At 36.5% G+C, this 12930-nt stretch overlaps 1 protein-coding gene across 1 annotated transcript in view; it reads left to right on the plus strand.

The window, feature by feature from the left end:
* The window catches only part of MEI1 (meiotic double-stranded break formation protein 1), a 37374-nt gene that overhangs the window by 17540 nt on the left and 6904 nt on the right, over nucleotides 1-12930 (plus strand). Inside the window, exons 18-23 of the mRNA XM_081958817.1 lie at nucleotides 779-889; nucleotides 2229-2410; nucleotides 6790-6868; nucleotides 7653-7843; nucleotides 8723-8804; nucleotides 10269-10375. Of these exons, the coding sequence (XP_081814943.1) occupies nucleotides 779-889; nucleotides 2229-2410; nucleotides 6790-6868; nucleotides 7653-7843; nucleotides 8723-8804; nucleotides 10269-10375 (752 nt within the window). The remainder of the gene's footprint in view (nucleotides 1-778; nucleotides 890-2228; nucleotides 2411-6789; nucleotides 6869-7652; nucleotides 7844-8722; nucleotides 8805-10268; nucleotides 10376-12930) is intronic.

The raw sequence follows: 12930 nt of genomic DNA on the forward strand, positions 1-12930 counted from the left end.
TCAGGATTGCAATTTGAGAATGATTGGTTTTCTTCCTTTCTTTTTCATTGTATCACTTAAAACCTTTTCCAAATGTCCAACCTATTCTGGGTGAACTTTACCGATTCATTTAGAGTGCTCCTTTCTTGAATGCCCAACTTTATAGAACTTATAAAGGCAGTTATATAATAAGGGAGATTCATCAGAACAAAGAGAAATGAGGATCTTTTTTTTTTAAGTGGTGCAAATCTCTTTTCCAATAGTGGAAGTATTTTTGGAATGCATTTTCCCTTTGGGATCTCAACTGGTTAGTTTAGCTTATGTTCTGGGAAAGAGAGATGCATCTGCATATATCAGGAGACAACACACTAAAATAGTAATGATGAAAATTGTGCTTTTGACGTACGTATTTAGTCAACAAGAAAAAGGGACTTTTTTTTTGTTTTAGCTTATGCCAGGCTTCTGCTTTCTTAGCTCCAAAAACAAGCTCCTTGAGCCAGATTGTCAATATTCCTCTGTAATGTTTTTCTGAGTATAACTAAAGCAGCCTAAATTGAATGATAGTGAAAAATGGCCACAAAGGTGCTAATTAGTAAGCACAGATGTGACTATATTCACTATGGGATTTCTCTTCTTTTTTTTTTTTCTTTTTTTTTTGAGGCAGTTGGTCTTATTTGTGACTATGATGACGAACTTATCTGATTGGTAGTCTGTGTTGGTGTAGCTATCCCCAAAGATTTCACATATTAAAATGTATAAAGGATTATTGTTATATCGAGCACATATTTCTGTTATACAGTTATCAATTTGTGTGGGAAATGTAGTCCAACAGACACTGAAATTCTTCAGCCATCCCTGAACTTTCTTTATTGGAGCCTTCAGCAGACTATTCCTTCCAGCCAACAAATAGGTAAAAAGTAAAACAATTGCTTTGTTGTATGTGATAGTATGAACACTTTTCCCCAATAAGGACTTAGGGTCATATTTTCAGGATGGATGTTTCAAAAGTGCTTCCCCCCGGCTCCCAAGTCAACTGGACTGTTTTTTTTTTTTTTGAGGAAGATGTTTTGCTCCTCATCTAAGAAACTTCACCAGTGATGCTTCTTGGATGAGAAGTGAAGCATCTTCTTCCTCAAATAAAAAACAGCCCAGCTGCCTTTTGAAAAAAGCATCTTTGAGACAAGTATAAGAAAAGAAGTGAGGTGGCTCCCTTGTTATTAATGTTCCTCTGCCTATTATTTTTTCTTTTAGTATTTATTGTTCTAAATACTTTTTAAAATTATTATATAATAGTTTTATAAAATGACTTATATTTTTACTGGATTGTTGTATGCTGCACAGGATTGCTTTCTTGAGATGGGCAGCTAGAGAATAGGAATAGAATAGAATAACTTTATTGTCACTTTGAATGTATATTATTCGGCATACTTTAAAATGAAATAGAAAGACAGACAGATGTGTTGTATACTGCAAAGACCCTATCTAGTTGTAGTTCTCTTCTTTATAAGTAATGCCTCTCTAAAAATTGTATATTGTTGATGAGGTTCGGATTATCAATTATTGCATTTCTTTAGCTCAGTGAGTTGGAGTGGAAGTCTAGCTTTGATATTAAAACAAGTATGTAAAGTTTCCTCATCCATAGTAACTCTTATAGTAGAAACTAGTAACCTGTGCACTTGAGCCAATTATTGAGCCAAGGTTGTTTGATTCTATTGTGTACTAGAATAAGTATATCATAGTTAAATCTTTTTTAAAAAAGATCTCTGTTATGTGATGGAAAAAATAAAATATGTACATTCAGAGACTTCTTTTCTTGCTATTAAAGATAGGTACCAATATAGAACTGTTTGAAAATGGGAATGCTATTTATTATTTCTATTGAAATATTTAGTGGTGGGGGCAGCTGTTTTACTGAACATAATATAATTAAAATATTTATTTTAAAAATGCACCTGTTGTGTTTTTAAGAATATGCATTATTGTGTTATAATATCTGTGGAAACTTTCCATACCACCTAAAAGTATTTTCAAAAATAGTGTTCTCTTTTTGTGTATAATCTCCAGAGACAAAAGTATACAATTTACTGAGATTTGCTAGGATCTTTAGTATAGAATAGATCAAGAGCCTTAGACCTGTGGTATTTTGTTCCTTTTGATTTCAGTACTAATTTGTAATTATACATGGTTGCTACTGACTTAAGTTATACTTGTTACATTTACAGCTTGTTGAATCCTTTCTTCTTTTACAGTGGTAGTATTGTTACTTTCCAATAAATCTTTGATAGAGCTCCTTGAGAAAGTCCTGCAGTACACCTGGATGTCAACCTCTTTCTCTGAACCTGTCTTCTCCTCATCCATTGAATCACTTATTTGTTCTGCTTGGCTTTTGTCAGCTTCACTCTTGACTCAACAAAATATTTACAATACAGAGGTTAGAAACATGGATAAATCTGTGTACAACCAGTTACTTTTTCTTATAACTACTCAATTCACTACTGCAATAAGGGCATTATTTAACTATATTATACATTATTAACTTGATATAGATAGTACAAGTGGAAAATAACATTGGATGTGATATGTTTACGGACTGGCTGTGCAGTTTATTAATGTACTGTATGTGTGAAGACTGTATCTTATCTGACAATCAGAAGAATGCCATTACTATTTCCTTACATAGAGAAAAAATATTGAAAGAGTATATAGGAAAATGTTCGTTAAATGTTCTTGGGAAGTTGTTCAACAGCACTGATTGAAAATATACAAGATATAACAATAAACAAGACCTGAGAAATGCAGTGTGACTTTATGCTGGGTAGGATGTATGCAGATTTAACTTTACCCTTCAGGAGGTAATTGAGAAATGTAGGAAACGTTTATTGCACGCAATAAGGTGAAAAGGCTTCAGTTATAAAATATTTTTCAGGATTCAGAAATACTGAATATAGCAAGAGCATTATATAACAGTAGTATATGAGAATAAATGTAATATTTAGTATATAGTTCAACATTGAACAGAGAGCAGACAGAGAAATGTGAAGCTCCTTTGGTTGTATTGTGGGATAAATGTAATGTAGCAAATTATAGAGTTAGAAAACACAGAGCATGGAAATGATTTTGTGTATCTTAGCAGAATGTTTACTAACTAGATGGGTAAATGGAGAATGATATTGTTAGATATTCAAATGTGGTTTTTGTGCAGAATGAATGCTTGTTGATAAAAGTGAATGTGTGTGTGTGTGTGTGTGTGTGTGTTATGTCAAAGCACCTGGTATGCCCAAATATGGGAGGGAGCACACTGCTTCCCTTTTTTGCCATTCAGCTCCACTCTAGGAGCCTTCCAGGCAGGAAACCATTTTTGTGTTGCATTTGTACTGATAAATAAATAAAGGGAGATTAGTATAGATCTATTTTTAGCTCTCATCAGTATGCTCCCTCCCATATTTGGGCATATCAGGTGCTTGTGGCTTAGTGACTAATACAACTGCCTAACATGTAAAAACAGCTCAGGTTCCAATCCGGCCAGCTTTACTCACACAAACCCGAAGCTGAAAACACCAGCCTGAAGATGGCGGGTGAGACATCGCCGAAACGTTGCCAAGACAATCTCAATCTTACATGGGATAAGACCCGAATACAACAAGACCAGCATGCCTACACCAGTGAAAATCTACGAAAACAAATATCTTACCTCTATGGGGGAGGAAACCTTCCTGCTCACCAGGACCTACAAGAAACTTGAAATCCGAAGAGCCACCATCTTATGTGACCTCACATTCCTACACAACTGCCGAGACAAAAGCCTGATCCCCACATGCTTCCAACTAAAATTCCATTCTAAAACCTCAGCCACCGAAAGAATCCTGAAAAGAACTGAATTAGCCCTAATCAGAAACGAACTCCACAGGAAAAGATTCCTACTAGACCAAACCAACCGGAACCTATTCACTCTTCACCTCAAACTCAGCAACAAAATCCACCCAGCACTCTGGGACAAATCCAAACAACTCTGGAGAGCCAAAACAGAAACCTCCTACAAGACAGACACACCAACAAACTCCACAGACTAGAAAAACAACAGAAGCCCAACCGCCCTGCACAGCAACTCATGAAACAAACAGTGCACAACATATCAGACAGAACTCTCACCACAGCTGAAACCAATGTCCTTTCCAGAGGATTCAACTTTGCAGTCGCCCCTAAACGCATCCCCACTGAAGATATCATATGCAGAGTTAAAGCTACACTCACCAAAATCAACCCAGATGAAGCCAATAAAATCAGACTTGCAGTCACCAACGTCCTTTGCTCCAGCAATCCACCCAGAAGCAATTTACAGCAAGAAAAACAAAAAGCACTCACCAACCTGAGGAAAGACAACAACATAATCATTCTCCCAGCAGCCAAAGGTAACGCCACAGTGGTGATGAACACGTCTGACTACCAAGCCAAACTATCCAACCTGCTCCAAGACCCCACTTACAAACCTCTAAACACAGACTCCACCACATAATTGGGAAAAACCACCAAATCCAAAATAAAAGCCTCTCCCATCAGTGAAGAGACCCAGCAAAGAATCATCCCCATAGAGAAATCTTCCAGATGCCCCAAACTCTATGGACTCCCCAAGATACACAAAGAAGGAACACCACTCAGACCCATAGTCAGCTCCATAGGCTCACCTCTACAGAATCTTGCCAAATTCCTCGCCAAACAACCCCAACCCTACGGAGAATCCATCACCTCACACGTACAAACTCACTCCACTTCCTAGAAACAATAAAGAAACAAAACTTACAACCCAGCGACCTACTCGTGAGTTTCAATGTCATATCCCTCTTCACCCAAGTGCCTATAAAAGAAGCCTTGGCAGCCATCCAGACAAAACACAACCCCCCTAAACACATCCTGGACCTGACTAACCACTGCCTAACCAACACATACTTCATCCATAATGGACAAAGATACAAACAGATAGAAGGAGCACCTATGGGATCACCCCTCTCACCTGTATTGCAAACCTATACATGGAACATTTTGAAACCAACGCCTTAGACAAATCTGAACACAAACCCAAACTCTGGCTTAGATATGTTGATGACACTTTCATGATTTGGCCACACGGGAAAGAAAAACTGGACAACTTCCTCACACATCTCAACAGCCTACACCCCAAAATACAATTCACCATGGAAATAGAAGCAAACAACCAACTTCCCTTTCTGGATGTCCTAATCTACAAAAAACCCAATGGCTCCCTAGGACACACCATCTACCAGAAAAAAATACACACCAACCGCTACTTAAATGCACAATCCCATCACCACCCTGCACAGATCAACTCTGTAGCCAAGACCTTCATCTCCAGAACCAAACGCCTAGCCGACAAAGACCACCTGAAAACTGAATTATACAAACTCACAAATGTATTAATCTCCAATGGATTCCAAAGAAAAACAATCACCAACCTAATCCAAAAGGAGACTCCCCCAAAAAACCAAGACACAGAACAGGACAATGGCATCGCCCTCCTCCCTTACATCAAAGGCACCACAGATAAAATCAGCAAAATTCTCCACAAGCACAATATCAGGACAGCCTTCACCACTGACCAAAAAATAGCCAACATCTTAAGAAACCCCAAAGACAAAACCCAGCTAGAAAACCAAGGAGTCTATGAAATACCACGCAAAATCTGCCCGGCAATATATATAGGACAAACAAACAGGAGGATAAATGCACGCATCACAGAACACAAGAACGCAGTAAGAAAAAAAGAAAAAAACTTCCTCCCTTTTCCAGCACCTTAAAGCTACAGGACATGAAATCAACTTTGAAGGAGCCAGGTTAATCTCCAAAACAGAACACCTGAACAAGAGAATAATTATGGAAGCCATCAAAATAAACACCCCCACAACATGAATAAATGTGATGATACCTCCCGCCTACCAAACATCTGGAAAGCAGCCCTAGCCAACAAACGAACACCACCCACCACCCAAGCCATTACAATACAAAACAACAATGCACACACAGCCAGCACCAATCAGCACCAATCTACCAATCATGATACAACCACACAACCAATCATTCCACTTACTGAAACAAAGCCAGCACCCCATCCCCTCCCACCAAGATTTACAGAAAGACGGCAGCTCCGTTCCCATTTTAAGCCCAAGCCTGAAGATGGCAGGTGAGATCTTGCCGAAACGTTGCAAAGACAATCTCAATCTTACACGGGAAAAGACCCGAATACAACAAAACCAGCATACCTACACCCATGAAAATCTACAAAAACATATATATATGTTATAGTATATACACATACACACACACACACTTTGTATTTGTGCTGATAAATAAATAAAGGGACTGTATGTATGTATATATGTATGTATGTATACATACATACATACATACATATATATAAGAGTTTGGTATATCAAGAAAAGCATAAAAATTCAATGCTGTAGGAATGAATTAGAATAATAACTTTATTGTCACTTTAAATATACACTAATTGGCATACATTAAAATGAAATTTCATTGCATACAGCTTTCAAAGGGTCACTAAAGAGTTATTTTTAAAGTGTTTTAAAAAAAGAAGAAACTGTGTGCAGAAAGGATGAATAATGTGCTTTGACCATATGGTAACCATAAACAGTATAAGTTGAGATGATTTGGTCATATAGAGAAAATAAGCTGTAGAACCCTTGGCGAAGTTCTTTTTTGAGAGGGAAAATACTGAACAAAAAACCCACATCTCCTTCTGTGCATCTGTCCTCAACCAATTCATTTGACTCCTGAAAGGTTCATCACCTGATCTCCTTGGATGTGGACAAGGTCTTCAATGCAGTTGCATACAGAAAAAAGAGCATATTATTCTTTGGTAGGTAACACCACAAAAAATAAATATGTGAACACAAAATATCCTAAGGATATTCTAAACAAAAAATAGTAGACCTTAGGAGTTCTCCAACAATATTACAGATGTAATAATACCCAATATTTATCAATATCTCACTTTCCCATCCTCTTTCACACCTCATGAATTTAATGCAATTTCTTCATTATGCTCCGCTTATCACATGAATATAGTACACTTTATTTTCATTGGTAGGATGATTTTTTTAATGTACTATTGTTTTGAACTGAATATCCTTATGTCTAATCCTAGTTATGCTATAGCAAAATGCTTATTTTCTCAATTTTTGTGGCAGCAGACATATTTTGAAAATAACATAAATAGATAAAAATTAAGCAGGAAATTTCTTCTTCAGACAAATTGTCCATACTGTTCTTATCACCATGACTAGAGTTTCCGCAACGTTTTAGATGAATTTCCCTTGTTTAATGATAACTTTAAAACATAGTAGCAAATCTTTTTTTTTAGAAAACAGATTGATAAAATAGATAGAATACCTTCCCTTCCCCCCTGTACATATAATTATTCAAGAGCCAGAGATTTTAATTATGCTGGTTAATGACCGCAATAAAATAATTTACTACCTTTTAAAACTGAAGACTAGGCTTTGGGCTAGTGTGTGGTTTTTCCAATAAGGAGACTACATACTGAACTGTCCAAGTACATGGATTTTTATGTGTAGTGTAGGATCTCTGAAGTGTATGAGGGAAATACTTACTTTATACTAATAGTTGGTTTTTTTATCCAGTTAGCATCCTTCAGTTTTTGAGAGCCTTCTTTAATCAGAACCTCTGTTCATCCTTTGTGAAGCTTATTGTCCAGTCCACAGATGAACAGGAAAAGGAACAATCACAATCAAAAGATAATATTTCCTTGTTTCCACTGACTATGTGGCATATACTGTCCTTGGTTGCTCGATTACAAAACCTACTTGTCCAGGTAAATTTTACTGTTAATATGGAATTGAAATATTAATTGTAGGACTCAGCAAAGCTGATTTATTTCAAATAAATGGAGAAGCGTAAAGAGAATAGAATCAAGTACACTTTTTGTCACTTTTGAACTATCTAATGATGCAAAAACTACCAGAAACAATTATTCATAAAGGTATAGATTTATTCTCAATGATGTAAAGCCACTGTCTCTTGCATCTGCATCCTATTTCTGAGAAGAATTTTGGAACATTCAACAGGATCCATAGGTACATGCATTTCCCCCAGTCCGTTGACCAAGTTAACATTAATTCCAGCTGCCAATGGGAAAACACTAAAAGCATCACTTCTCCACTTCCTTGTTATTCCTTTGCTGTGTTTTCTTTTCTGCAGCAAGGACAATGGTTTTTAAAAGATTACTGTGCAATGATATAGTAGTGTCATCCCTCAGAACAGCCAAAAATCAACAGAGATTGTGACATGCTATTGGCTTAAGTTCATGAAGGACAACGAATCCCAAGAGCTGGGATGAGAAGTAAATTCCCACTTCTCTTCTGTTAAATAGAAAATTGATGGGCATGGTGCTACAAAAGAAGCACAGCAAAATTGTTTTTGCTGTATTTCCTTTGGAGTAGGAACAAACTTATTATAGTTTCAAATTGTCTCTGCATATTGGATTATCCATGATACTGGGGAGATGAGGCAAATTCCTTTGCTTGTGAAGGATCTCCTTAATGTAAGAGCATTTTCAAATATTTTATGTCCCATGAGTCTCAAGACAACCTTAAGATTATGAATTGTCTTTTTTATTCACTTCTGTTATAATTTCAGGGATACTTTTAGATGAATTTGATAATAAATTGTATTTGCTCTTTTATGTTTACAGAAGGACTTTTTGCTATCACAGACTGTTATTGGATGTCTTGAAGCCTTGTTGGAATATCTGCACCTGAAAAATCAGAGCACTGGTACAGCTTTCAATATCTTTATGTATTCTTTATTAGTAAAAATGCTTTACATTGAAATTATTTTGCTTTGCCTAAATGGCTTGCAATCATTGGCTTCTTATCACTAAAGCAGATATAAACCTTAGTATAAAATATTTTGTTACTAAAATGAAGATATACAGTATTTCAGATACCAAGATAGTTGCCAAGAAAATAATATGGAAAAACTTTATATCAATTTGGTTATGGCTGGGTGATGCTATGAAGATATTATAAGTCTCTAGTGCAGAAATGAATGCAGACCATCCTAATTCCCATACTCTTCATGCTATCTCAAGTTTACTGGGATGTTAGTCTTTTGGGAAATGAACTGGTCGCAGAAGGTTTTCATGGAAAATGTAAAAGATCATGGATAAGCTTATTGAAGTTTACAATTTCCAGTGAGATAAAAGCAGAATTAACTCGACTGAACCATGTTTTATATTTTATACATGGCAGAAAATCTTAATAATCTATTTTCATTACTGAATAATATAGCAACTCTCCTAGATTTTATATTATCTGAATGGATCTTTGCTTCTATTATTTTATTTTTGTTTTGAATGAATTATAAGTAGTCCTTGACTTATGACCACATTTGAGACCAGAATTTCTGTTGTTAAGCAAGGCAGTTGTTAAGTGAGTCATGCCCAATTTTACAACCTTTTTTATCATGAGCCATGGTGGTGTAGTGGTTACGAGTGCAATACTGCAGGCTACTTCTGTTGCCTGCTGACTGTCGGCTGCCTGCAATTTGGCAGTTCAAATCTCACCAGGCTCAAGGTTGACTCAGCCTTCCATCCTTCTGAGGTAGGTAAAATGAGGACCCAAATTGTTGGGGGCAATATGCTGACTCTGTAAACTGCTGTAAAGTGGGCTGTAAGAGAGGGCTGCAAAGCACTGTAAAGCAGTATATACGGTAAGTCTAAATGCTCTTGCTATTGTTAAGTAAATCACAATTGTTAAATGAATCATGCAGTCATTAAGAGAATCTGGCTTGCCCCATCGACATTGTTTGTTCACAAGCCAGTTTAAAAGGTCATAACTGGCAATGACCTTGAAACAGTGCAATCTTCATAAATACATGTCTTTGTCAAGCACTCAAATTTTGAATATGAGACGCTACAGTAGTTGTAATTGCAAGGACCAGTCATAAATCACTTTTTCAGTGCTGTTGTAACTTTGATGGTAACTTCTGGTAAATGATTGGTTTTAAGTCAAGGACTACCTGTAGATTGTTTAAATTGTGGGCAGCGTATAAAGAGCACTTTTTTTGAGAGATTTTCTACTTCCATTGGTTTTCCTCTGTTATTATTATTTTTTAAAAAATTTTTGCTGGTATAAAACAAGACTTAACTCAGTACAGAATGAATAATATATTTGTTTGGGGATTATTTTCTTAGATTTCTTTCTAAACTATTTGTGATAAAATTTTTCCACTTCTAGCATGTCATATTGCCTCGCACCCATGGAATAAATTTCTGTTGATCACACTTTTAGATGGTAATGAGAATTCCTTTCTTAACTCAGAAATTCTTAGACTTATTAGTCTGGTGAGTATAATGGCTGTTAACCATTAATTCCTATTGTGTTATTCCATTGCATTATGACAGTTTTAACTGAATTGTTCCATTTAGTTATCACTGACAAAACATGAGTGAAACACCATTTATAACACAGTGAGGACTGGATTCTGCTGTAAACTTGGGAGAGCCTTAAATATGCATATGTTTTTGTTAAGCATAAACTTACAGGGAATGTAACCTTATTGTATTTCTTTAATCAAAATAAACTCTTAAATGCAGCCACTATAATTCTGATTTTGATCCAAGCAGGTGCATTAGGGAGGATACCCTCCATTTCTTTGCTTGAAAACTCTAACAATCCCCTCTATAATTATTGTCATTTTTCTCTAGCGAAGCGAATAGAAGTTTGTTGACACATTTATTAAATAAGGTTAATGGACTTAATATATACTGTTAGACCAGAAAATACGATTTATAAATAACACTGTTCATAGAAGCATTATCAAACAAACTGCATAATAATTTAACACAATATGTGAGTCTAACCCTTGTGCATTGGTATGATTTTGTTCAAAGGAATATTGTACATATCCGAATGGAAGGATGCAATTTCCATTGCTTCAATCAAAATCTGACTGCCATGGATGATTTTCAATATAAAAAAACCCAAAGATTAAAACTGTTTAGGAAATCTGTTCATTCATATTCATCAGTTTCAGCTGTTTAGATGTTCAACAGTAAAAAAAAACATTCATAGGGCTCAGGAACATCCTAACTTCCATGCATGAGGATAGCTATTACAGTAACCCTTTATTTAGCATAGGAATACACATTATCCTCATCTTGCCATGAGCCTTCATGTAGGCAATCTACATTTGCCTTTTCTTGTGCTGTGTGAAAAGTTATGTTTTCTGACTTCCACTGAGACAAGCAGTGCTATATAGTCTGTCTGCTGCACTTCATTTTGTGTAGGTAAATAGCTCCAGTCCAATTGGCTACTTTGTGCTGTGGCAGAAATGGCCTCTTGCTTCTGTCACTGGTTGCTCTTCTACATTACCATTTTGGGTAACGGTTGCTGGGATGCCTGCTGTCTTCTCAAAGTGGGTTTGTGAAAAGGTTACAGTGAAAGACTGGACTTTTTCTTTTAATAGGCATACTGGTAAACTAATGAAAGGTGTTTTTTTTAAAAAAAAAAGCAAGATAGAAAAGTTTTGCCAATTTCTCCTAGTAGCTGGAGTGACAGAAAGGAAGATTAAACTCTTTTTCCTCCAGTAATCCAATGGTGGATGCCATGAATGGAAGGTGTCAAGTATCACAGGAAACAACATATGTGAACTTATATAAAGGAACAATCAATGGAAATATGTCATAAAAAAGACTTGGGTGGGAGGGGTAAAGAAAAAAGGAAGACGGACTTCCGGTTGTTCCTGGTGCCGATGGCAGGCTTTTTTTTGAGCCTGTCAGATCAAGAGACAGTTAGAGGTGTTTTTTTACGATCTTTAACACCTCGGACACTCGTAAATTCTTGGAATTTATGAGGGAGAGATTCAGCTGCTGGGTTGAGCCCTCGTGTACCCTCCGGAGTCCGGAGTCCGACGAGGTTTGCCCCCCTTCGCAGTTGTTGTATTCTCCTGCCTTTTTGATAACCTCTGCTAATTAGCAGAACCAGTCGCCGGGAACAGCCTTAACATCTTAACATCCCAAGAAGAAAGCAAGACTTTTGCAAGTATTTTAAGTTTTAATTGGGGGAAGGAAAAAAAAATCTCTTTAAAAAGAACGCTACTGCTGAGTTCGAGAGGTGTGGGCTTAGAACAAAGGATTCAAAATGGCGTTGATTTATAGCTGAAAACCTACAGAAAACGAAAGCTAATTACCTGCTGATAGCAGGGGCAGTAAAGGCGGAACGGCTGAAACAACCCTAACTATTAACAATCTTTAAGCCAGTTTACATAACCTGAACTACTTAAATGTCAAAGTTTTAATTTCGAGCAACTTAGAAAGAAAAATCTGCAAGTATTAATTTACAGCTGAATACCTAAGGAAAACGAAAGTTAATTGAATGGTGACAGCTAGAGGCGGCTCTAAGAATTATTAATTATGGCAACGGAACAAAAAGCCTCATCGGGTGCTACAATAAATTATCAGGATTTCATGGACTTTATAAGGGAAGAAAATGCTTTTTTACGCAAAGAAATTAAGGAGGTTAAAGAAATGGTTCAGGATACCATTAAAAAACATGATCAACTTGATAAAAAATTACACACTTTAGCCACAGGTCTGTCAGAAGTTGTTCTTAAGGTGGACAGCAAAGTTGATTATCTGGCTTTGGATTTGGAAACTAAAACGAAGGAAACAGATTTGAAATTTGTTGAAATGGAGGGGAATATGCAAAGGATGGATAAGGAGATTTTCATGATGCAATTCAGATCTATGGAGTACGCTGTTAGACTGAGGGGTATCAGAGAAAACCCTAGAGAGGACTTAAGAAAAGTTTGTGCTGATGCTCTGGCCACGTTATTGAAGATCCAGGATTCTTCTGAGATTTTTGCAAGGATTGACAAAATTTACAGAGTTAATTCACG

The sequence above is a fragment of the Natrix helvetica genome, assembly GCF_964273705.1.
Source record: "Natrix helvetica genome assembly, chromosome: 6".
Classification (NCBI taxonomy): Eukaryota; Metazoa; Chordata; class Lepidosauria; order Squamata; family Natricidae; genus Natrix; species Natrix helvetica.